At 42.0% G+C, this 26,585-nt stretch overlaps 1 protein-coding gene across 6 annotated transcripts in view; it reads left to right on the top strand.

Moving 5' to 3' along the window:
• The window catches only part of RIN2 (Ras and Rab interactor 2), an 82,750-nt gene that overhangs the window by 51,974 nt on the left and 4,191 nt on the right, over nucleotides 1-26,585 (top strand). For all 6 annotated transcript variants that reach the window (XM_049801128.1, XM_049801125.1, XM_049801126.1 and 3 more), the window contains 8 exons: nucleotides 945-1,137; nucleotides 1,917-2,028; nucleotides 4,564-4,636; nucleotides 7,567-7,658; nucleotides 10,732-11,862; nucleotides 20,878-21,183; nucleotides 23,280-23,411; nucleotides 25,558-25,721. In XM_049801128.1, the coding sequence (XP_049657085.1) occupies nucleotides 945-1,137; nucleotides 1,917-2,028; nucleotides 4,564-4,636; nucleotides 7,567-7,658; nucleotides 10,732-11,862; nucleotides 20,878-21,183; nucleotides 23,280-23,411; nucleotides 25,558-25,721 (2,203 nt within the window). The remainder of the gene's footprint in view (nucleotides 1-944; nucleotides 1,138-1,916; nucleotides 2,029-4,563; nucleotides 4,637-7,566; nucleotides 7,659-10,731; nucleotides 11,863-20,877; nucleotides 21,184-23,279; nucleotides 23,412-25,557; nucleotides 25,722-26,585) is intronic.

The following is a 26,585-nucleotide window of genomic DNA, read 5'->3' as shown; positions in this document are numbered from 1 at the left end:
AAAGGAGTCGATCCAGAGCCAAAGGAATTGAGAGCATAAATATACAATTCCTTACTTGCTTCTGATCCTGGGAAGTGTAGTACTAAAATGTGAGGTAAGGACCTTTCATAATAAAATGGAAAAAATGTAAATATTTAGAGAATTTGGAGCATGGCCCATAAAAAAATTACCACGACTTAGGATGATTTCTTAGTGAAGCTGTGCCTTAGGGAGGGTTATTTAGGGTATTTAACTTTTTTGTCCTTGTCCTTTCCCTTTCTCCTGACTGAGGTCTCTGACCACGCATCAATAGAGGGGAATAAAGATGGATACGCAGCTGTGAAGATGACTGGGCTGGTGGAGCAGAGACAGTAGTCCAGGGATAAGATGAAGTGATGCTAGTTTGTGGGCTTCTGTTGTGAAAATAATCCACAAGCAAACAGAGAAAGTGCTTGTGTTTGGCACAGTGATCACCAACAGGTAGTGAGTTGCTCCATTGTCAGAATACTGAACAGCTTTTTCTGGCAGGCAGGACAGAGGAATATTTCTGTAAGTTGCAGCTTTTTCAATCTATGTGGGAATAAAAATTTCTGAATTGTATAAATACCTTTGAAGAGAAGTTTTTCCAACTATGAACATAACAAAGGAAGGAGGTGAAATGTTCAATTGATCACATATGCATATACACCTGTATCTGAAGAGACTGCTGAATTTCAACAAGCTAGAAGAAGAATGCTAAGGCTTATCTTAAAGCTAGCTGTTAAGTTGAGGATAAGTGAAAGAAAGAAATTTTATGTATCAGAGAATTTTTGTGTATACAAATTATATGAATTCTCAGTGGGAGAAATACCAGTCCAGGGTGCCAGCAGCACCATTAGCTTTGTGATAACTCTGCTGAACTGAGTGATTGTTTATAGGAGGTTAGCATGTCTAATTTGATTTATTTTTTTTTTAATTTTTCACAGACTAGTAAAGGACATGGATAATGTCTCTCCTGAGAAAAATGATGTAAAAAGCTGTCCTCGGGACTCTGGATATGACAGCCTATCCAACAAGCTAAGCATATTGGACAAGCTCCTCCATACTCACCCTGTGTGGCTGCAGCTTGGTCTGAATGATGCTGAAGCCAGGGAAATTCTGCAGGCCCAGCCTCCTGGGGTAAGAAGTTACATTTCAATATATTTGATGCAAGTTTAAAAAAAACAAACAAACAAAAAAAAACCCAAACCAACCAACGTTGCACCCCCATTTCTTTTGCGCTTTGGATATCCAACAAGGGCTTCCTGAGTGCTTGGCAGCTGGACCAGTTGGAGTGTGACCCATTACCTGAGCTGATATGCTGCAGGACTGGTTTGGGGTCCTCCTGGAGCTGAGAACTAGACTGCTGCAGTTACAGCTCCAAAGCTGGACCTTGCGAACCAGGGTTGTATGTAACAGATGTATTTCTCTCATAATGAGAAAGCAATTTTATCCTTCTCTGGTGCCTGCATTAAAGTTGCTGTGATGGAAACCAAGCAACCAGTTGCTTGGATAAGGCTGATGGCATGTTTCTAATGCTGCCTTCATCCTGGTGCAGCAGGATTGCATGAATGGGCTGGTGGGTCACCCGAGCACTCCACCATCAGTCTCTTCCAGACTCTGCAGCTTGACTCAAACCTTGGGATTTGCTGCATGTTAAACTGGAGAGCTCAGAGAAGGGCATAATGGACCTGGTGTCATGTGTGTCTGTTATACAAGGATGAGATGCTTTGCTAAATGTTCTGCTGCCATCTTACACCAAGCTATTGGTTGCTACTGTATCAGGTCCAAGTAAAATTCTGAGATGTTTTATGTAGATTGGAGATCATGAAGTTGTTCTGGTTCTTTTTGTCTATAATCTGTCTCTAAGGCATCTGTGATGAAGCTAAATCTATGTCCTTTTGCCTTCTCCACAACAGATATTTCTGGTTAGGAAATCCCCAAGACTGCAGAAGAAAGTCATCTCTCTGCGTCTGCCCGGTGACTGTGGGTCCTGCCTAAAAGAATTTGCAGTAAAAGAAAGCACATACAGTAAGTTGTGAGTTATGTACTTTTCAGCTATTTGTCACCCTGTATGATCCAGGAGCACTCTGCATTGGTGAAATGCACAGCAGAAGATACCCAAAGTCATGCAAATAGTGTCACAGACTGCCTACAGTGCTCCCTGAGGAGGGCTCTGCCAGTGGGTCAGGCATATCCTGGAGAAGGGAAGATATACAGAAACCCTTAAGTCTGTGCTGGACACAACTGGAATATTTCTTTTATGTACCTTGCTGAATCCAGGACTCATTGGGTCCTGGATTATTATGGGTAGTTACCCTCTTCTGTAGAAGCACAGAACACCTCTAATTCTATCCCCCATTAATGAAATGTACTTGTGTTTCCTTGTACTCAGGGGATTGTTTTTGGGTACAACTATGTCATGAGTGCTCTCTGTCTACAAATTGCAGTGTGGTGGGGGTTTTTTTGGTTTTTATAAATGTAATAACTAGATAGATTTTAACCCTTTGGCACTGTTTCTGATGCAAGATGATTTTTTTTTCTCCTTTAATTCCAACTATATTTGCTCTCTGTTTTCTGACAGAAATGAGCAAACACTAGAGTTCCAGTCAGTTTCAGAACAATACTGCCCTCATCTCTTTAGAGGGAGGGTGTGAAAAATATGTTTGAGAGATAGGAATGAAAAAAAGGAAGCTGCAGCTGGTGAGTGTATGTGGTGCAGAAGCTGCAAGTGGAGCAAATGGTTCATTTTAACAAGAAAGTGAAAACTGGAGAAAATTGGCAACAATTTCAGTTAAACTTCCCTGAAGCAGAGGGTCTATAGTTAACTTCTATGTCTATTAGTAAACTGAGATAATTTTAGGGTTTTTTCCTTTTTACTTCTCCCTTCCCCACACCCGGCAACAGAAGTTAATTCTATGTGTCTTGTTTTGGTTCCAGTTACAAATAAGGCATGGCAAAGAGAAGAGAAAGCTATCAATGATAGTTGATCTAAGTGGGATCTAGGGCTGTGTTTGTAGGCTTGTTAAACTAATGAATTCCCTCTCTTCCATCTAGAAAATAAAATAATAATATGTTGTATTCATGAATAATATTTTACCACAAGGGGGAAGTATCTACTGATGTTTTTACTCACCAGTCATAACTGAGGTTTTAATTGTAGTCAGGGATCTGAACACTTGTCTTGTCTTAGCTCGCCTCCAGATCACCTGCATGCTCATTATCTCCACTGGTAGTGTCTCTCTTAAAGAAATCCCTTTTTCTGGGCACAAAAATGACCAGGTTGACCTGTCTTTGAGTGTAAAGGTTGGATAAAAGATCGGTACCTGACTTAAGTTTTCCTCTGGTTCATGTGCAGACTTTATTGTCAGTAGCACTGGAACTTTGGCATGGGGAAGCTGGCCTTACAGCATGGAGTACTGACAAAATTATGCCTTCGCTACTCACTGAGAGGCGTTGCTGAGGTATCCAAAGCTGCTGCATGGCTTTTGGCTTTCCCCACCAAGCCCAGGAGTCTGCCTTGTTTCAGCCCAGCTGTCTGAAGCATCTGCAGCAGTGGAGGTACTCTCCTTGGGAGATGAATTTCAAAAGCATTCCTCTGCCAGTGAAGCAGTGACAGTGTGCGCACCTTGCCAGCCAGAGATTCACCCTCGTGATCTGGCTTTTCTAACTCGGAGATGGGCTGAAGCAATCACAGACTTCACGTTCACCACTTTGTAGAAGTTGTCCGAGGCTGCAAGAGGCCGGTGTTTGTGTACTTCAGGAACCTGTCTTACGCTACAGTTATATTTCATAAATGCTCTTCCTTCTGTTCTGGTCTCAGTCATGTCTAGAGGTGAAAGATCTAGATTGTTTCACTCTAGTAGCTGCTTCTGCTTTATCTTTGTAGTCATTGGGTGAGATTTGCCACTGGAATCAGAGAGAGCTTAATGTAAGTGAGGTGGCAATCATTTCTATGTCATTATTACTGTGAATGAGTATTTATATCAATAAGAAACAATGGTATGGAGCAGGGGGGGGAAATGAAAGGCAATGCTTGTATCTTCCTCCCCCATTGTGCAAGGCAATGGCATGAAGCAGAATTGTATTGAGTGTTTTTTAAAGGGTTTTCAGGTTAAAGGGTTTTCTTAAAGTGAATAAAAATTTATCTCCCATTAGGTGCTAACACATCTGGGGAGAAGACAAGTGAGTAAATGGAATGCAAGAGGAGGAAATGAGAGATTTAAGATGAGGTATATTAGTACACTGGGCAAACAAAGCCTCAGTTATTGATTTATTAGCAAAACATTGTGCAATTCTAATCACACTTGATCTGTTTCCCAGGTATTAGACCATATGTTTGGAATACAGAAACAAACCCACCACCAAGATTATCAGTATGTTCTTGAAAACACCTTTAGCAGAGACATGTGCTCTTCCACACAGCTGTTTTCTCTTAACCAAACAGTAGCTACTTTGATGGTGCAAACTTAGTAATTTTATGCAAAAATCTGAGGTGCATTTTATTAAGCTTTTCTAAGAACTGGTGGATAGATGTGTGATTCTTTCTCTCTTGTAACTTTGCAGCATTTTCCTTGGAGGGGTCTGGAATAAGTTTTGCTGATTTATTCAGGCTCATTGCTTTCTACTGTATTAGCAGGTAAGATGGTGTTATGTCCTGAGTTGCATTTGCTAGATTGTCTTGAAGTAAGAGACTCTTGATGACTTGGTTCAGCGTGATGCTTATGTTGCCAATCTACAAATATTCCTGGGTAGTCTTAGAAGGTAATGGGAGAAATAAGAGATGAGAATTGGAAGCAAGTCTCTCTGTCTTATTTGGTACTGATTATTGGAAGGCTGGTGTTATGTTACCCACCGAACTGTGAGGTGTTGCCAAGTTGAAATTTACTTCAGTTGATACCTTGTAATGTTTTCTTAGCTGCTCTGTAACTTATTTAATAAGCACCATAAACTATCTTGCAATGTCCATTTCTTGGAATTGCTAGTAAAAAGCATTTTTTGGAGCATAATGGAAAAAATGTTAGATCACACTGTAGAATATGACAACTGAGATGTGAATCTAAATTGTGAACAACAAAAATGGCCTCATGAGCTTTCCAGTTATGGTTGCCGAGCTTGTTTTCCAGGTAGTATGCAGAGGAAAAATAGCTGGTGTTTTTTATCTTCTAAGTTGTTCTTCAATTTGACTTTAGTTTACTGGTGAAAACTTCCAGACTGATACTCAAGCCTTACATTTATCCACAGACAGGACATGGCCAAACTGCACATCTGCATGTTTTCTGAAGGAAGCTGGGAGAGGCAACTTCGATGGTCTTGGTCCTTTTACTGCAATGAAGTTGCTAATTAGTGCTGACAATGGTGATTTCTGGTGCAGGAAATGCTCACTAGGGATGCACTTAGGTTGCTGTGCTTACTGTTTTTGTTTGTGGTGGAGAAGCATCTAGACCCCCTTTGTTACAGGCCTCCATTTTGCCGAGCTGTACATGCACGTGATGAAAGAAATGTTTATACCCCATAAGTAGCTGGTCAGCATTCAGATTGGAAATGAGCTGAAACTGCATTTAAAAGCTGTTTAATGATGAGAGATGCCTTGGCTTGTCACCCTTTCAGTTCTGCATACTAGCCAGGCTCTGATAAATTCCCTTGAAGTGCCTATAGGGAGCATGCAGCAAATGTAGGTTTCTTTGCATTAGTTTATCCATCTTCTTTCACTGAAGGCTCCAAGTTGCTTCACATTTGCTAAAAGTAAGCCCACAAACACACAGTAGCTTGTTGCCTTGCTCATGAGTCTTGTACCTGAGAGTCTCTCTGCGAAGTGGCTTTAATTTTCATAATGGTATTTCAGTCAGCCAAGTGTGAATTTAGTATTCTGATGCAGTCAGGCCTCCTATTCAGGAGGCAATACAAAACTGCATAAACAGGCTCTTCACCTGTTTATTGTTCTGTTCCTTTTCTTGTTGCCCTTTGGAGAAAGGGAACGAAGTGAAAAGAGCAGTGACCACAACTTAGACATGGTGTTAAAGCTTTCCTAGTGCATCTTTTTATACACAACTTTAGCTGCAAACCCATCCACAGATACCAGTAATAAATACAGTTTCAGCTGCAAACCTGTCCAGAGCTTTCAGTAGATGAAGCTTACTCTTTGAATGTGGGTGTGCTTTTGGAAGCAGATGCTTATTGCCACATTCAGTGGAGAAGCATCCTAAGTGTTTCTGTTTGCCTAATGTTTCTTAAGTGTCAACATCTACCCAGCATCCTTGTCCTCTTCAGGCAGCAGTCTAGGATTGCAGGGGGTGCAAGAAGAAAATGTATAGACTTCTTAGGGAAGCAGATAGGTAGCTATCATGAGAAGGAGAGAGTACTATTTGGTACATCACAGTAAAACCAGGAGGATTTCCTAAAACCAGAGGAAACTTCTTCCAATAGATACCCAGTCAGTTTGTATGAGGAGTCAAGGGTTACCTGTCTTTGTACTGAGTCCATGATGATTTTCTAGACTAGATTATCTGTGGTAGTATGTTGAAAGTGTCTTTTCAAATACTTTTTAGTTAGTGTATCAGTCTCGTGCATATGCTTGATTCGAATTTGAGTGGCATTCTGAGATCCTGGTTTTTCAACAACATACACCATAGAGAATATTTATGTGATAAAAACCCACTATCTGTCTGTGCTACAACAGATGTTTGGCTTGTTCACAACCTTAACAAAAAGATTATGCTGACACCAGTTGTATGTAGGATTCCTGTGCTCCATTTGTTCTCATTGACTCTTAATTACATAGGCACTTCTACTGCAGATTTTGCAGTTTAGCATGCACTCTTGTTTGAGGTTGTACCAATTGGTATATAGTATTGGTTGATGGTACCACTCATACAACGTACATATGGTCAAGTAGCTTTGTCCCTTAAAATCTGTGTCAAAGCTTTTTACACTGGCTTTAGGTTATGCTATTGTTCATGCATTCAGGCATCTCCCTTTGTGAACATCCATTGAACTAGTATGCAGTGAAGAGAAACCACATATAAGAATAAATTATGAAGACTTTCTTAAATGAAGTGTGTTTTCAGCCTAGGACAGAGTAGCACCAAAACATCCTAGCTTAGAAATTTGTAGGGTAGCTGCCCAAGTACTCATCTGAATTTTTATTCTGAGAACTGGAATTCAACTTTGAGAGCAAACAACAGCATATTCAAAAAATAAGAAGCTTTGTTGAAGGGTAAAGGGCAGATAACACTTTTGCATCTTGCTGGTATGCTTGTAAAAGACCAGGTGTAAAAGCTTCTGCTGTTATGGGAGAAAATATTAGATGGCTCTGTGGAAATGAGCCTAAAGAGAGTCCTGGGGACTTGACTGTCATTTGCACTTCATACCACTTTCCAATATAAAGGACCCCTGGGGTTGGTAATGTTTTCACTGTGTGCTGTGTGTTTAAGGCACTTGCTACCTGCCACAGCTTAAGAAGAAAACTAAAAGAATTAGAGCTCAGCCACTGCCAGTGTTGCAAGCAAATGCTTTTAAAACTATGGATGTTGTTGTGAAAACTGTAATTGTTTTTCTCTTCGACAACAGGGATGTCCTTCCATTCACCCTGAAGTTGCCTTGTGCTATTGCTGCAGCAAAGACAGAAGCTGAACTTGAAGAGATTGCTCAGCTTGGACTGAGTAAGTAGTTCTCTATGTATATGTCTTTTCCTGTAGCATTCTTTAAGCTTGAAGAAACAGTCTGTATCATTAAGTAGTTCATATAGGTCAGTGATGATACAGATTTCATTTAGAAAAGCGGTTTCTCGTATTGGGAAGGCCAGACTTTGTACTTGCCAAATGGTGACCTTGGTGCTCTTCCTTCCTTCTGTGTCTTCTGTGATATTTTTGTAAGTGCTGTTTCTTCCTTCTCTCCCCTCTTTGGGCAGCCCTTGAGCAAAGCAAGTCTTACAGTCCCCAGACAGAGGTTTGATGTAGCTTTTCCTCCAAGGGCTAATGTTTGCTGCGGGCTAGCATAGCAGGTACTAGCCTGATAATTTGCTGGAGTTGCCAGGAGAGTGTAGGAACTGAGGTTCACTGTTAATAAAACTTCTGTTCAGATTGACATGTGATCTTAGAATGGTGATTTTTTTAGATCAGTGGCTCAGTGCAGTAGCATATTAATAAAAGGAGGATTGTATACATAGGATCTGCAGACCGTATCCATGTGCATTGGTTTGGTGAAATTTTTAAAATAGCAAAAGAAAATGCAAGAGTATGTCCTTGCATTGCTTGACTGCTACAACCAAATACAGGCTCATTGTAAAATGTACCTTGGGCTTGCAGGAGACGCAAAGCCTGGCGGGATTTGAAACACGGGCTCCACCCAGATGAATCGTTGAGCAACTTCTGCAAAGTGCTGAATGGCCTCATTTCCTTTTGCAGGAAGGGAGTATTGACTGTCAGCAGTCTTTGTCCCAGTACATTTTTGAATCGTCTTTGATTTAGAAACGGATCCTTGCTAAATCAGTGTTAGTATGAGACTCTAGAACTATTTGGTGGGACTTTGCAGCAAAGCCATACACAGGGAAGTATTGCACTGCTTTGCATTTTGTTTTGCTTCAGTAGCAATGCAATTAAGGGGTTTGTTTTAGAGAGGAGACAAATGACTTCTGCAGTGCTTATCTGCAAGTTTAGATAATTAGGTGCAAGTATGGATTTTCATGGGAATAGAGGCAAACATGGAACTGTTGATTAGGTGAATGTTTGGATAGAAAAAAAAAAAAGGTCTAATTGGGATACATCATAGTGAAGACAGTCTCCTAGTGACACCTGGAAGCCTTAAAGTAATATTAGGTGAGCTTCTCCATTGGAGATGATAATGGTGGTGTTGAGCAAGCTTTCCAGACTAACCACACTTTGTCCTCAGTACCCGAAAGCACCATGGCCTACTTGCTGTGGAGTTAGTCTTGCTCTTGAACAGTCTCTGTCTATGTTGTTGTGTGTTGTTTCTTTAAGCTAATAAATCTGAAAGCTGAGGAGGAGACTGATGGATCAGTGTCTAACTGTGTGGTTAGTATATTTGGGATCAATTACCTACTATACACCAGATAAAGATCACAGTTTCTGTGAGCAAAAACCAGACAACAAAGTTGAGATTTTGATGGAGTTTAGGTGTCCACATGCAAAAGAGCACACAAAGAAGTCAGCTCTTCAACACTGCGGACCCAAGAGGTGCCTAAAAATTCCCAAGGGCCATTCCTGTTAAGTGTGAGCTTTCCTTAAGCAACATGTAGGCACAAAATACCCTGGTCTGAACATGGAGGGTTGTAGCTCCTGTCGGAGCTCTGTTATGCCAGAGACTCAGAGAGGGAACTGTAGAAGTCGGGTCAACAGCATGTAGCCCAGCAAATCACATCAGGAAGAACTGGTGGTAAAGGTTTCAAGGCTGTTGCCAACCTGTAAGGTTTCACATGCTGAACATAGGATTCCCTCTCTGTCTGTCTTGTGTTTCACCTGCAGCAGCACTTATATCATGCGTGTTTGCAACAGCCCACGTGCCAGGCACACTGGCCAGTCTGCTGAGGGATCTGCAGGCAGGATGTGAAGTCATGGAGCTGGAAAACACCAGCAGCATTGCATGACTATGTAGAGAAATATGTCTGTGTCAACATATGTTCTCTGGCAGTGGCCTGTCACCATGGGCCATTTCCTGTCTTCTGCCCTGTAGGCAGGACACAGCTGTTGGGTATGGACCTTGTTGTGGAGTCCTTGGCATTCATGCAGTTGGGCCCAGGTGTCATTGCTCAACAACCCAAACGAGGCAACTTCACAGTATGGGAAAAGGGCCACATCAAGATTGGCAAATTTTAGCAAAATCTGGCATTCCTCTTTTATTTCAGTCAGACTGCTGTCCTCAAGGGCTTGTCTGGTTTCAATCTTCATACTTTCAGGAGCTGATGGGCTTTACCATTGACTCAGTTTCGCAAACATGCTGATGCTTTGCTGAGACAAGTGTAGAGGCTGCAGCTGAAATTTATTGGTTTAGCACAGGTTTTTCCATACTGCTGGTGTGGGACGGCACATTCGGTCTATTTTTGTGCTGCTGAGTGTCTAAAACCTCAGGCAAACTGTGTCACCATTGCAAAGGCAGGGCTGCAGGCCAGTGCTTTTAAAGAGACGCAAGCATTTGGTCTGCATAGCTAAAGATTATGGGTGCACCCATCACAGAAAAATGTGAGCTGTCTGTTCCGGTATAGTTTCATTTGTTCACTATCAAAAGAAACCAAACCAAATTTTTTGTTGAGTTGCCATAAGTGGCCATCAACTGGTGTAAATCAGCCTAACTGTTGTCTTTAATGGAGTGAGTTTATTAATACCAGCTGAGAATCTAGGCTTATTTCTCCTGAGTGAGATGCTAGTGAGTAGTTTATGTTCATTTCAGTCTCAAGTTGGTAAGAATTACTGTGTTACAGTCTCCATTCCTTTCTTTGATTCTCAAGTTTATTTTTAAGCTTAGTTCAGTGGACTGATTTGAAGCTATGCATTGGTGATGATATTTATAAATGAGCAAGAGCAGCCCCAGAAGCGTAACATGCAGTTATGTCTGGTGGTGCTTTAAGAGTTTCACTTGGAATTTTTTTTTTTCCCCTTGAATTAATAAAAGCTTGTCTAAATTTCTTGATACGTGAAATGGGGGATGTTGAGCTGAATGTTCTGAAAGCCATGTGCATGCTCTTTTGCATTCTTATGCTAACACAATAATGATTTTCAGATTTCTGGAGCTCCCCGGCTAACAGCAACCCCCCAGACCCTCCAGCTCCCCGTAGGCCTGTGCCTTTGGATAGTGCTTGTAAAGACTCGCGTCAGCTCTGCCTTATAAATGGAGTGCATTCTATACGAACCAGAACGCCTTCAGAGCTGGAGTGCAGCCAGACCAACGGAGCGCTGTGTTTCATTAATCCCCTCTTCTTGAAAGTGCACAGCCAGGATGTCGGTGGAAGTCTGAAAAGGCAGAGCCCGAGAACTCAAGACGTGAATGGCACAGCGAGGCCTCGCTCCCCCCCACCCCGGCCGCCACCTCCTTCTATTAATAGCATCCTCACGAGTCCACAGCTTTCCAGGACTATAAAGCAGGCGAGCATGCCAGAAACAGTCAACCATAAGAAAGAGAGAGGCTTGGATTTGCTGCAGAATAAACCAACCCCTATTCCGCCTCCTCGGCTGAAGAAGCAGGCTGTTAGCTCAGAGGTGGAAGGTAGCTCAAAGAACGCAGTGGTAATTCGACCTGGCTGCAGCTCAGTGCATATGCCCGAAACTGCTGGCATTCCAGGTGAAACCCTGCCTGAGCCGGCTCCAGCAGCTGCCAAAAAGACGGTAGCTAGCAGCTCTGAGTCACACATACCGTGGAATGGAGGCAGGCAGAGACTGAGCGACATGAGCATTTCCACCTCCTCGTCTGACTCGCTGGACTTCGATCGGAGCATGCCGTTGTTTGGCTATGAGGGGGACACTAACAGCAGCCTGGAGGATTTTGAGGGGGAAAGCGACCAAGAGAGCATGGCACCCCCTTTGAAGCCCAAGAAGAAAAGAAACAGTTCGTTTGTTCTCCCCAAGATTGTGAAATCTCAGTTACGGAAAGTCAGTGGAGTTTTCAGTTCCTTCATGACCCCTGAAAAGAGGATGATCAAGAAAATTGCAGAGATGTCCCAGGACAAACGCACTTATTTTGGATGCCTAGTGCAGGACTATGTCAGCTTTCTTCAGGAAAACAAGGAGTGCCATGTTTCGAGCACTGATATGCTGCAAACGATTCGGCAGTTCATGACCCAAGTCAAGAACTATTTGTCCCAAAGCTCCGAACTTGATCCTCCAATTGAATCTCTGATTCCTGAGGACCAAATAGGTAAGAAGCACTGTCCCCTGTTTTGGGGGAAGGTGAAAATGTGTAGTCTGTGTTTTATAGTGATAGTCTTTGTGCCAGTTTGGAAAGGTGGGGTTGACTTTGCTAGCAGAGTTCGAGCCATTGAGTATTTAAGTCTTAAAACAAAACAACCCCTATACCCCCTGCCCCCAAGCACCCCAGTAATTCAGAAGAACTATGAACGATGCTACAAAATTGTTCATAAAAAGTTATCCTTAAAATAGCTGCAATGTGGACTTTTTACCTGTGATTATTACTTTTTTTTTTAAGCTGCTAACAATACAGAATCCTTTATTTGCTGGTATACATGTATTTTTCCCTGAATAGTTCTCAGTGCTTTGACTAAAACTGCCAATTTTAACTATATGAATTAATAGCCGTAAAACTAGAATTTATTTGAAACCAGTGACAGTTAAGAGCAGCGACATTTCATAGCAACTTACTTTTGAAATAAATCTCATTCTTCCAAACATTCTCATTCACTCCTAGCAAAGCTGTAATGTGCCTACACTTGAAGCTAAATAAAAATGTATATGAGTTTTAAAAAACAAACGTGTGCAAGAGAGAGAAGAGGCTGCTAATCTCAGGTTTTCTATTCCTCTCTGTTACATGTACATGTTTATAAATGGTTGCAGATGAGCTATATGTTTGAATACATGTTTTAACAAGAGAGACAGACTTGTGTATCCACAGAAGTGAAATCATTGTTGCTGCATAAAATCTCACTGCCCCTCTATCTTGCTGAGTCTGAGCAGTATTTGTAAAAGAGCCTTATAAGCCACATTTAGGAAGTAAACATCCCTCAGGGCAGAATACTTTCCTTGTGAGCTCACTTGAGTCCTAATTTGCTTGTTTTTCTCCTGTACCCCAGTGTCCCAACAGTTGGCCCAGTGCAACATTGGCAGATAGTTCTTTCTCTGGGACTAGAGGGTGATTTTATATTGACATTTCTGGTTGTCCTTGACTGAGAGGAAGTATTCTCATGTAACCTCAACTTCATTTACACAAAGTCAAGCAAAAGTAACAAGCATTGCTAAAAGAAATACAACACTACGAAGAGTGTCCTCGAAATCGAGACTTTTTCAAAGGCATGTAATATTACCAGTAGAATAATAAAGACTATTATGTGGGTGTTATATGAAAGAAAAAATGGCGAATTGAGCAGTGGTGCAGGCACATTTTTGCCTGGGTTTCTGCAGAGTACTGGATAGCTGACAAAGAAATGCAGATCTAGTTTGCTTGTAATTTTGTGAACGCTTAGTTTGACTTGCACTTTTCATTGTAAGGGTGTGGTTAAATCAGACTATGGGTCTCTGAAGACTGGCAAAGCGCTGTCTGCTTTTAAATGTTTCAGTAGTTTGGAGTAGCATAAGCTGTGAAATGTAATAACTACATTGGTTTTCTTCAGCGACAGAAAGTCTGGCTTTGATCATGTGATTAAATGCAATTAATTTATGAAGTGGGATAGTTTAAACAAAGGAAGAACTTGCTTTTGAATCATCTACGGCCTATGGCTCGAGCCTGCAAACAACCACAGTGGATCAGGAGCATCAGATGTTGCTGATCTAAGCAGATAACTATGTGACAGCAAGATTTAGTCATCTCTATAGAGAACTTTTTATGATGTAGCCCTGCCTATTATCCGTGGTTTTGCTTGACTATTTCAGTATGGAATTGCAGCCTGAATTTTAACTTTCTGAGTATTCATATATCCTCTCTTGTCAGTTTACACTTTTGTGGTGCAGGTTTTTCTTCTTGACATGTCAGCCTAGGGCTGGATGTACGCTGCTGGGAAAATACTCCTTCTTTCTGTTTATCACGTACTGTCCCACAGTGGTGGCAGGTCACTGTCAGAGCTTAGAGGCTCTGGTCAGGCCTGGTGACCGCTGAGTTAGAGCAGGGCACAGCGGCGGTGCCCAGCTGGGGACTTGCAGGAAGAGGCGCCAGCCACACTTGTCTAACAGCAGCTTCACCCTGCAGCTGGGACTCGGATGCTGCTGGTGCTGACGGGGCAGGGAGGGAGCCTGTAGCAGAAAATGTTCAGGCGTCTCAGCTTCCCGGGCCAGTCCTGCCTCTGTGGAGAGGAGCTGGGGCCAGTCCTCACCTCCCTCTCCCACCCAGCAGAACTGCTGCTGCTGGTCACCTGTTCTGGGGCAGCCAGACTTCACCTTGTCCCACTGTTGTCTCCTGAATTTCGGTAGGTGCTGGGGCAGCACCTCCCCAGGCTTGGTGAGGCCCTTGGTGTCTGGGACTTTCTCCCGTGTCTGTGTAGTGATCTTTGTGATAGTGTAGCTTTTCTTCTAGGACGGCATCATGGACTTTGCAGACTCCTGCAAGCAAAAGACTTCTGTGGAAGATTTTTTTAAGATTCCCAGACAGGGGGCACATCAAATTGTTTAACTTCTTCCAAATCATCAGGAGAATGTGCATCAGTGTTTCTAATTATTCCTGACAAGTGCATCCTAATCTTAGCACTGAAGGCTGTTAACCCTTCCTGAGACAATGGGATTCCCAGTGTTGGGACAGAATCAAGACTAAGGCACGTGGCTTTTTATCGTTTCAGGACGAATGCAAAGTATTTTTTTAAAAGTCATTCACATCTGAATGTGTATCCACAGAATAAAGACCTGGGCTGGTCAGAGGAGACCCTGATAGTCCATAGCTGCTTGAATAGTAAATGTTTGCGAGTTTCTTGTTTGTGTTTCTTCTTTTCCTGGCTGTGAACAGAAAGGAGTCAAGTTGACTGTCATCGCTTCACAAAGTGATCACCAGGCAGGATCTAACACCTGAAAAACTTCAGTCTCAATGCTCAAATCTGGGCCTAGCCCAAGAAATAACCGGTTTAAATAATTTGGCAATAAGGTATTAACTGGTCCTGTGGGAAGGTGCCTGAACAATACTGTCTGTTACTTGTTTTGTATTTCTAATCCGTAACCCATTTTAAAATATTGAATGTTCAAAAAGGCTTGGAGAGAACTTGTTGGCCCCTTACTGGCAGGACATGCCTTGTTGCAGGGACTTGGGTCTGTATGGAGGAGTTGCAGACAGGCAGAGTTGGAGGCTGTACTGAGGAGCGTAGTCCATTCCCCGTGGGAGCCAGTGTGCCAGCCATTCTGAGGGAGGCTTCTTTGAGCAGCACTTTTGCCTTTGTATTCCTCCTGCCGAGAGGCAATGCTTTACTTTTGTTCTTACAAGATTTTTATCATGTTAGCTTTAGGCCTGTTTTCCATTTATGAAGGTAACTTCAAACCTGGTCTCGAAAGGACTGGTGATGCTCTTCTCCCATCCCTGCCATTATATCACATGTGGATTTTGTATGTGAACTCTCTGCTTTATCATCCAAATTTTTAATGAAAATACTAAATATACTAAAGCCCAGGGCTGACCCCCATGGTACCTCTTTTCAAATATCTGTCTTGTTTAACAGCCAACCATTGATAATTGGGCTCTCAGTGCAGTATTTTATGCACCCACCTTACAGTAATTACAGCAAGACAGTATTTCCTTTGCTTATAGGAAAGTTGCATGGAATAGGGTTATGGGTCTTAAAAAGGTTAAGATACAGCCCACCCCCTGCTCCCCTCTTCTTCAATGATCCAGTTATCGTCTTAAAGGAATTAGAGTGGTATGCCACTATTTTGTCTTGAAAAACTTTTGTTGGCTGTTTTTTAACACTGTGTTACTTTTTAGGTGCTTGTACACTTGTTTTGGTGTCCCGTCCCCGTACCCTGTTGTTCATCCTAGTATCTTTTCATGTTGAGTTGAGCTGCTCAACGTGTCCCCCAGCACTCCTCCCTTCACTACAGGAGCAGGGGAATAGGGCAAGTAAGAAGCAGTGGTAAAAGCGCTGAGCCAGAGGCAGAGGATTTGATTCTCCCTTTCCTGACCATCCCTTTGATTTGCTTTGTGACTGATTCCCTGCTCCTTTATTACTAGTTCTTTAAGAGAAGGCATGTGTTTACCACACAGCCATAGCGTGATTTTTAATTAACCCACAGCTGATTAAAGCAAAACAAATCTAGCACAGATGGTTCTGTGATTCATTGGTGTGCTTTATGTAGGTAAAATGAGGGGAAGTTTACCCTAGAGCCTTTAGGGAGGTTTACCCTTTCTTCCCTAGTTGCTCAACTTCTGCCACTGCTGCCTCACCACCACCCACCTCAGTCCTACCTCTGCTTTCAGGATTGTGCAGATTATCAAGGAATGTGGCTTGTGTGAGTTCTTACTTTCAATTCTTGCTCCTTTGGAGGAGATGCCCTTGTCTGCACCATGGACATGTGCCATTGTAGACATCCACCAAGAACTGGACACTTGGCCATCCTGACATGAGCTGTCTTAAAATAGATCCGTATGAGTCATGCCAGTCTATGAACATGCAAGGTATTAGGAAAATCCAAAACAAAGCAAATGCAGTGTAGTCGGTGTCCTGCACGTACATGCCATGGTGTTCCAAAGCAATCTTCTGCTTGCAGTCTCCCAGGCAATGTTACTTGTGCAGGACTGTGCCTTTTTGTGATGGTTCCCAGGCTTGCTCTGTCTCTTACTAAGCCCTTCTTTTACTGATGAATGGTTTGGCCATTGTAGATGATAAACAGGGCTTGTGTGTAAATCCAGGGACCGGAATCTGACAGATGATCTCAGTGGAGCAACAACCGTTGGTAACAGGTAAACTGGCAGCCTGAAAAAGCTGAGAGTGCGCCTGCAATTTCAGGCGGTGAGGGTAGCAAAGAGGCTGCGTAAGGACACTGGTGATGACTAATATGTTGTCGTCTCTAGATGCAGACTTGTGTGGTTTGCAGCAAAACAAAATAGCATGTCAGCACAGGATACAGATGTGTTTCCACAAGTCACAACGAAACTAGCTGGCTGGCCTTTACAATTCATTTATCAAAGCATTTCCAGTTCCCATTTTGAGGCTGGAGGCTAATTATAAGTATCATTTCAGGAATGCTACATGGTGCTCAGCTCCAGTGGTACTCGATTTAAAAAAAAAAAAAAAAAAAAAAAATCATGCAGAGTGTCTAGTTTGGTTTTGGAGTATTAAGCATCCTGGGAGGATATTTGAAAACACTTTGTGTATGCTGAAGTAAACAGGAATTTTTGTTGTCAATTTGGATCTGAGAAATATACAGAGATGTAAAGGCAAAGGATCAGTCCTCAATTCACGACTTGGATGCTAATTTGCCTGGGAGACCCTTCTATACTTTTTTGTGGCCATTAAAAGTTGAGCAGTGAAAGCTGCTGCTCGCTGGGAATTGTTTTGTGGGATCATATCCAGAAACACCTTTCTCTGAAAGGGGCCAGTAACAGCAGTTCAGAAGAAAGGGCAAATAGTTGGATGGTCTGATCCCAAACATGCTTATAGTTGTCTTGTGACACTGAATATTGGTCTAAGATGCAGATCACAAGAAATGCTGTCCTTCCAAGCTTTAATAATAATATAAATATTTATGTAGGTTTTATATTAATTAGGATATGTATGGGTATTATTATTGACTTTTTTAAAAAAACCACAGTCCAATCCCTATCAATCTTGCTATGTTTTTGGCCTTATCAAATTGCTGGAATTTGCCACTTTTTAATTTTAGGGCAGAACTCCATGGTTCTTATGTCTGTGCCAAGAATTCGTAAGGGAGAAGAAAAGTTGTGTGGTGGGTTTGGAGGGTTTTTTTTGTTTTGGGGTTTTTTTTTGCTTGGTGTTTATTTTGTTGGGGGTTTTTGTTTTGTTTTTTAAAACAACTGTGCAAACATGCTGCATTAAAATGACAGTTTCTCTTGGTCTACCCTTACCAAGCCAAGGCAGTTAGTGTCTCTTTGAAATCACAGCTGTAAGTCCTTTGTTTTGTTTGTCTCCTATTAGCTGTAATATAGTCACTGAACAGCACTGAAGGATGCTTTACTAAATATCCTGTCTTTTTTTTTTTTTTTTTTTTTTTTTTTTTTTTTTTTTTTTTTCACCTGATTGCATTAATAGCACAGGAACCATTAGGAACAGCCTTCAGCGATAAGTACTTGGACCCTGTGCAGAGCTTTGAGCACAGCCACATGAGTTATCAGCTCTCTTCCTCTGGGCTGCTTCAAATTGATTTAAGTTCCTGGAGAAATTGTGGAATGTGATCAAGTAAATTTCAAAGCAATTTCCAGGCACCGCTTTTGGAGCCTGTCACCAACTGCAAATATGAAAGAACGCCTCCTCACCATCTTGCACGGCCGTAAAAATCTGTGCGATTCATTTGTACGGGAAGCTGTGGGAGTGGCACTAACTTACTAAGGGTTGAGGGCAGAAGAATTGAGGCTTCCACTTCTTGCCTACAGATAACAAGCCTGGCCCCAACCAAGGACTATGGCTCTGTGGAGGAATTTTCCCTCCCAGCAGCATCGAGTTCTTGTAGCCTCTGGGGAGAGACTGCTTCTGCAGCTCCTTCCATACTGATACTGCAGGCAGCAGCTGAACCAGCTCTAGCCTGGAGCCTATAGGGGATCAGTCACAGAAGCGTTCTGAGTTTTCCAATTTCCCATCCCAGGCTAGGTGCCTCCCTCATTATCAGACCAAGGGCTCTGAGGCCTCCCTCATTATCAGACCAAGGGCTCTGAGGATCCATGCTGAATTCTTTACAATTTATTGAGTCTCCTATGACCAAATGTGGTGGTGACCCCGCTTTACTGAGGTGAAGGATAGCTGATACTAACTATTCATGTAAAGAACTTTCAGTGGAAGCCTGTGGGAGTTAAAATTTCATGGGGATAGAGAGTTCTCTTGCTTAATGTAATGTTTGGCAGCACTGACTGCTTTAATTTTGACATAAATGAGACCAGGTTTTGGAATGCAAACTGCAGAGGTGTTCTACTTACAAGCAAAGCAGTTGCTGTTTTTGCTATTTAAAAAAATTAAACAGGCAGTAGAAATAAAGTAAGCTGGATTGTCAAAAAAAAATAATCATCAGTGAAGCTAGCAAGGAACTATCTGTATCCTCTAGAGATTTAGCTAGCTAACACACCCATGGGTGAGATTTGTGCATTTTTCTTAGTGGAAAGATATTTCTACTCCATGAGCCCTGAGGATGATTTTGATGGCAGGGAGAGGCAGTTTGTCATGCGCAGAAGGGTGATGCTTCTGCTTTCCTGACTGGGTTTGGTAGTACTGTCAGTAGTGATTGTGTGGCTCTACCAAGTACAATAGATAAGGATCAGTCATTTGAAATGTTGCCACTTATTATGTATAATTGGTGGCTCTGGTCTGGTGGGAAGCTGGATCTACCCCTCAAGCTGTGTGACAGGCCATCAAGAACATGTGTCAGACCGGTTAGGTTATGCCTTTACTGGTGCCCATAGGGAAATGTAGAAAAATTAGAGGGCAAATGCTGCTCCTCACATGCATTCTTTCTCCCTTCCAGCAGCTTTTGCAGTCTCCATTTTGAAAGAAAGCCTAGATGCATTGAAGGCATCCGGGAATGAAGCAGACATGGTTTTGCCACCTCCATCAGGGTCTCGGGAGGGGGAAATAGCAAGACAAGCTTCAGAAGCCCCAGCAGAATTGGGATAGGGGAGATGGGAGCTCCCAACAGAGTTGGATGTTCAGGAATTGCGTGCCAGACAAACACAGAATAAATGTTACATATGAAGCAAAGGCACCATGAGAGGAGTGTGTGAAGGACATTTGTGTATGGGAAAGAGAGGTATGAAGACCCAAAAGGAAAAATGGCTGAGCACAAGGATAAAATAAATGAAAGCATAAAGCAAAAGCAAGAAAACAGAAGGAGGTAATGCTTGTTTGAAGGGGCAGTGTGTTTAAATCCCAAACCTTAGAAATAGTCTGCAATTTAAAAAGGACAGGGGGAGGGGGGAAAGAGAAAAGAAAGAGACTATGGTCTAAGAAAAACACATAAGAACAGGTAAAGAACCTGGAAGGGGCATGAGGTTTAATGAAACTTTAATAAGTCACCACTAGCAGCAGGAATTTCTACTGCTAGCTTGTATAAATGTGTGATCTAGCAGTGACACAGTCTCTGCTCTCGGTCCCTGTGTTCCCCTAGTACATCTGCCCACTCTAGGCTCTGGTCCTGCCCCACCGTCAGGGTGTTGGTGCAGTGGCCAGGCTGAAGGGTCCCCAGTTTCTTTGTGCTTGTGGGAGTTCACTATGGTACAAATAATTGATGTAAGCTAATTATTAATGTAAGCTATGTTGCCATAGGAATGCTGAGTGGGAGAGGAAATTAGCTTATAAAGGTTTGCAGAGAAAATCTTTAGCAAAGAGCTTTCTCTGTTGATGTGGTCTGTGCTTTGAAAGTGGAGAATGACTGTTAAAGAAAAACTTTAGTAGAACAAGAATAAAATAAAAAAAAACAACTACTAAGTTAGTGGTTACTGTGCCACGTGCACACTATTGCCAAACAAAGAACTTCAAACTTGATGACAAAGCTGTATATAAGCTTGCATGATGAAATCCAAAGCTGGACAAACACAGCTTTGTTTTCATTTATAGTTTAAAGCCTATAATCTGTCCAACTTCATAAAGATCTTGACAAAGCTGAGCCAAGTTTTAGGAGACCTTGGTTGAATTATAGTTTCTGATGGAAACTGTGCAAAAAGGATGGGCTTTCATGCCAAAGCAGACAAAAGTTATGGTTTTGACTGTGTTTAAGTTTGGGAGTTAAAGTCTAAGCTCAAAGTAAAATAAAACTCAGAGACTTCTGGCCAACAAAAGACTGGAGGTGCAGCTTGCTCTTCTTTTTCTTTTTTTTTTTTTTTGGTGACAGTCTGTAGTCTGTCTTTGTGATGTTTTTTGTATTTACCACACTGCCATAAATGAAAATGGAATACAGATTCTGCTCTGCGTTTTGTTTTCTTTTTAACAAACATCTGGAAACTCAGCTTGTATAATAAATAGGCCTTAGCAAGTAGGTTTTGCTCTACAGGGTCTCTTTTGGGAATGGTTATATTAATACTGGCTCTGCTCTAAAGGAGGAAGTCAGCTGGACTTGTGTTTTCCCGTTGCAGATGTTGTCCTGGAGAAGGCCATGCATAAGTGCATTCTGAAGCCATTGAAGGGCCACATTGAAGCGATGTTGAAAGAGTTTCATACTGCGGATGGTTCTTGGAAACAGCTAAAGGAAAACCTGCAGTTGGTGCGGCAGAGGAATCCTCAGGAACTGGGCGTGTTTGTTCCAACACCAGACTTTGTGGATGTTGAAAAGATTAAAGTGAAGTTCATGACCATGCAGAAAATGTATTCACCTGAAAAGAAAGTCATGCTGCTGCTGAGAGTTTGCAAATTGATTTACACTGTTATGGAGAATAACTCAGGTATGGTGCTTCTCATGGTTCAAGCTCGCTGATACTCCAAACCTGGGGTTGTCTTTTGGCAGAGGAAATCAGACCACCTGATTCTGCAGATGTATCTCCTTCTCCTGGAGCTCTTGTAGCATCTCCTTGCCCTTTTGAGAGGGATTCTTCCTCTCTGCTTCTTTCCTGATGTCTCTGATGTCTCTGATGCCTCTGCCAGCACATCTTACAAGTTCAGTGTGAAGCAGAGTTGTGAAGCAGGTTAAAAAAAACCAGCTTTGCTTAACTATAGGCTTTGAAGTTGGCTGTCAGAAAGGCTGTCCTGTGAACCTTGAATTTGACACTGGTTCTAAATGAGTATTTTTCTGGAAATTGTAATAGAGGTAACACCCTGTATTTAGCTGTAGTAATTCAATAGCGTGTATGCAATATGACAACTACGAGGGCTCTGTGTTAATGGGTGGTGGAAAGCAGCCTCTCATCCAGTATTTTTGGCTTGCTGTGCCTCTGTTCTCATTTGGACACTTTCTCTCCTATTTTTGGAACAGAAATAATATCTATTTCTACACTGTAGCAAGAATCCAAAAGTGACCTTGAAACCTAGATAATGAAGGGGAACTACAGACTAGTGAAGACCTGCTGAGCAGTCAGTGGCACAATTAAAATGCTGTGCTGGATGGCATGAATTTATAGGTGCAACTCTGTTACCTGATGTCTTATCATGCACTGCTGTGGTAGGTCACAAGCTAAGGTGAAACAATGCTGGTAGTAGTGGGAGATTTTTTTTTTTCCCTAAGCAAGTATAAGCTGCTGCAGGTGGCTGGCAGTTTTCTTTCTAAGTGAGCATTGAATATGTAGCTGGGTCCAGTGGTGATCAAGAAGCCTACTTTCTTTTGAGATTTGAGATTAATGGTGAAAGCTTGTGGCTGTTAAAGATGCCCAAGCATTTTTGCGAGATCTAGGTCCAAGCTCCTGCCCAGCTGCTTATTTCTGTGCAAAATTCTGCATTTTAAAATGCATATAAGAATCTTGGCCTGAAGCACTGTAAACTCTTTTCTCCATGCTGTATAACCACATTGACTAAGGTGTTTCCAACATGCAGAAGAAAAATATTGAGGGGCTGCTGCTGGTTAACTGTTGCACTGAGGGGCTTAGACTAAGATGTGGCAAATGCATCTTGGGTTGTCTTGTTTTGTCATGTGAAGTTGTAAAACATGGCATTGAGCCAGCAGCTGTTTGAGTATCTGTTTTGTCTTGTACTCTCAGCCAGATAATAGTGTAATACCTGGAGGGTATGCCTTAGCTGGTGTGACTTCAGATATCAGCCCTTCAGTCATCTGGAGTTTCACCAAAGTTTAAGTTGGCTCCTGCTCTTGGTGGTTTTAAGTGACCATCACACCAGTTCTGCAGTGAACACAGTTTGGCCACGTAGTGTTTCCTAAACAGAAAGTTTAAATGCAATAAAAGTGATAGGAACACAGACAGATCTAGGTGCAGCATAGTCTCTCTGTGTTAGCTGTGTGCTGCCATTGCCGATGATGCTTCACTGGCTAGTTTGGGATGATATGAGGCTTTGCTCACTGGTGTTTTTAACTGTGCTCTGTCAAGGAAATAAGCTCACTTCTCATGTCAAATCTAATAGGCTTTTATATTTGGGCTTCTCTGCTGGGATTCAGACTCAAATTGGCATTGTGGCTGGATCCTTCCAGAAAGTGGATGTTGTCCCTGCATGTATAAAGAAAATGCCTATTCATCATCTCTTAGCCAGTGACAGAAGTGCAGGTGGAGATGAGGCCAGACTGGCATGGCAGCCTTTTGTGAGTTCACCAGTTGAGCTGATGCCAAGGTGAGCCCAGTCTTTAAATTCCCTTGCATGCCTCAAGGTGTGCATGATCAGATTTTGTGCTTGTTAGAAGTACAGGACGAAGCTGGTGTTGGTCTCCTGTCCAGCGAGTGTCATATGACATTCTTTTTGCTGCACATTGGTAACAGGAGGCTCTAGAGTAATACAAGCACACTGGTTAGTGAAGGCAGCAAAATAATGCTTTCCTTTCAAACACTGAAACTGATAAAAGGCTGTGGTTTGTCTATCACTGTCTGTGTTCCCTTCAACCCAGGGAGGCTGTATGGAGCTGATGACTTCTTGCCTGTGTTGACATACGTACTAGCCCAGTGTGATATGCTGGAGCTGGATACTGAAATTGAATACATGATGGAATTGCTGGATCCATCTTTGCTGCATGGAGAAGGTAATTATTTATTTTTATTAGAATTGAGTGAAGGACTAGGGAAGGGGGATTCTTCCTCATAGCTGTTAACCTTGTTTGAGTAGAAATCCTTTCAAGGGGAGTCCTAAAGTCAGTGATGTCAGTAGTGTAACAAGAGAATCTCATAATTATTTCCACCTTAAAGTAAGAGAAAGCTTGTTAGCTTGCAGAGTATAGGCCTGAGTGACCTGGGAATCTACTGATGTATACTACCTTATGACGGAATGTGTTGTTTTCAACCAAGAAGGGGGAGGACTTAGCAAACACATACACTGTACAGGTGCCATAGTGGTTATCCTTCTGTGCCTGAAAATATCCTGAGAGTAGTTATAGGGCCACAGCATTCAGTTAAATTGAGACACGTAGTGGGACTTGGGTTAGGTGCTTTGTAAAAACTTCTGGGGGAATTCTCTGCCCCTCCTGGGGAAGTGCTTTTAAGAATACTGCCCCCCTTAATGATCTTTGCTTCTTCCCAGTATTTGCTTCTCACAAAGTATATTTATGAGTCCTAGGAATATGTTTCCTAAGGCACTCTTGAATGACAGCTGAAGTCCGCTGGAGGCAAGGAAATCTCCCTCCTTTGTGTTTTTATGGTGGTGTTTGTAACAGAGGTATTCTGCAAGCCCTTGGTAGACCCCAGAATCTCTCAGTTTATGAGGAAGTTTAAAGGTTCTTGTGACCAAGCTCAGCTGTGAGTTAAAGTATATGTTTCCCATTACTGCTATCTCTTGGCTTGCTGAAATTGCTGTGTCCTTACATGCCAGTATGCATGGCAGAACCATGCCAGGATTCCTCCGAGCTGGCACTAGTCTGTTTCCTGCTTTGTGTACAGAGCATCCTCTATTGCACTGTTCAGGAATCTTAGCACAGAAAATACTTGAGATGTGAAGCTGGAGATAATTAACATGCTTGAAAGGCAGAAACATGTAATGGACTATTAAGTCATGTTGTTTTTAATGCAGCAAAAGAAGTCCATCCATTGGCTGGGTCTCTCTTTGGCACCAGCTGAACTCTACTGTGCAGGAAAAACTGCGTAGTGCTTTGGGGTTGTGCAGTTGAAATGTAATGTATTGTCCAATTTGTTTCATGGGTCTTGCATGTGTTTTATGTATTGAACTTGTTGTAAAACTGAAGGCCAAGAGCATGCTATCAGTAATACAGAAAATACTACTGCGGGCATAGAATGCATCCTTGAATGACTCCATGAGTCGACTGTGCTGCCTCTTAATTGGACACTCCCTTCAAATAGTTTACTCAAAAAAAAAAAAAAAAAAAAAAAAGTGAGAGAAATAAATGACAGCATGTCTTTTGTTTCTCCATGTTGTTGAAGACTGTTACCTCCTGTTGAGACTCCTTTTGCTTTGTGACCTGCAGCTTCTTTTGTACATCAGCAATTTTGTCATGGCTTTAATTGTTCTCCACTCATGTAATAAAGGTGAAGTATGAAGGACTGTACACATCACCTCCTGAACTAGTTGGACATTATGGGGAGTGCTAAAAAGGTGACAAACACGGTCTTCATTTTAAAACCAAAAGCAAACTCTTCGGGATACTTCCAGGTTACAAATCACACACTCAGTTGTTGTTTCACTGCCAGTAAGGGTGGTTGCTGAACACTGGTAGATAGTCTTTTACTTTGTTTAAACAACTATGTTTATTTCATCCACACTGGAAGCTCGGAAAGAAAACAAATCACTGTTTGGAAGTTGTTTAGAAGAAAACTCATGTTCCAACTTTGTAAAAAAAAAAAAAAAAAAAAAAAAAAAAACCAAACAAAACAAACAAACAAAAAAACCCCAACAAACCTTAGGACTAAAGGAGTGACACCAGTCATTTAAGTAAGCAGCCATCCCCTGCACTAGTGGACCCAGAGTTAGATACTGTTGCGCTGCTTGATAATACTGAGTGCATGCAACCACTGCATGTCTCCTAGCAGCTGAGAACACACCATCCAGTATTTCACAGGCCATTGAGCTGTTTTTCTCTATGTATAAATATTTTGGCAATAGAGTACAGGGACTTTCATATATATATAAAAATTGTGTTTGTACTTCTGACTGTGACCAGTTGGAACTAGTGTGGTGTTTGTGACCTCTCTGAAAAGTTCTTCCCTTGCTGTCCTTCACAGGAGGCTATTACTTGACAAGCGCTTATGGGGCACTTTCACTGATCAAGAACTTCCAGGAAGAACAAGCTGCCCGACTGCTAAGTTCAGAAGCCAGAGATACTCTCCGGCAATGGCACAAGAGGAGGACAACTAACAGGACGATACCTTCAGTTGATGATTTTCAGGTAGAGCTCAGAGCTGAAGAAAAAAACAGGGGTTTGTTATTTTGTTGGAACTCCCCATCTGAGAGGTATGATTCATAACAATTCCCTTGGGGCTGCAAGGTAAGTGGAGTGAAGCAGTGCTGAGAATATGGCAGGCAAATTTCCCTCAGTTTTGAAATCTTTGCACTTTATAATAGAGTTTGATTATGATGGTCTGAAGAAAACACTAAATAATGGAGCTTTCCCACCCTCCCTTCTATTTAAGTCACGCACAGTGAGGACAAACTGAATCATATCTGAGATTCAGCTTCTTTGTATGCTTTACTGTTAAAAAGAACAAATCCAGATTTCCAGTGGTATAAATCAGCACAACTCCCCAGTAGCTAATGGTGCCATACAGTAAGTAATAGAGAGGAGAGGTGGGAGAAAAGCTTGCCTATAGTTTTAAAGTGTAAGCAAGGAGTAGAGTTCTATACTATGGATGTCTTCACGTTTGTTTGTTTGTTTGTTTGTTTTTTTCCCTCCCCTCCATTTCTTGCTGCTCTTTCAGAGTAGGGCAATAACTTCAACTGAAGAATAACAAAACAGTCCGGATTACTTCCATCTTTTAAAACCAGGCCTGCATGTCTTTCATATAGTATGCTGTTGATTGTCTGTTCAGATGCATCAGTTTGTGGACTGAAGCAAGGAGAATGTTGGAATCGAGAAGAAAGGATTTACTCCTTTGTGTGTTCAGTTGTTTACAGTTCATACCACAGCGCAAAGTTGCCAGAGAGGCTAATGACAACCATCAATTAGATATTATATAGTTAGAAGCTTGAGAACCGAAGGTGTGGGGTCATCAGGAGATAATGAAACCTTTCAGTTGAAGCTCCTTTTACTTTT

The sequence above is a fragment of the Accipiter gentilis genome, chromosome 5 (assembly GCF_929443795.1).
Source record: "Accipiter gentilis chromosome 5, bAccGen1.1, whole genome shotgun sequence".
In the NCBI taxonomy this organism is placed as follows: Eukaryota; Metazoa; Chordata; class Aves; order Accipitriformes; family Accipitridae; genus Astur; species Astur gentilis.
This window is presented reverse-complemented; position numbering and strand designations above follow the sequence as displayed.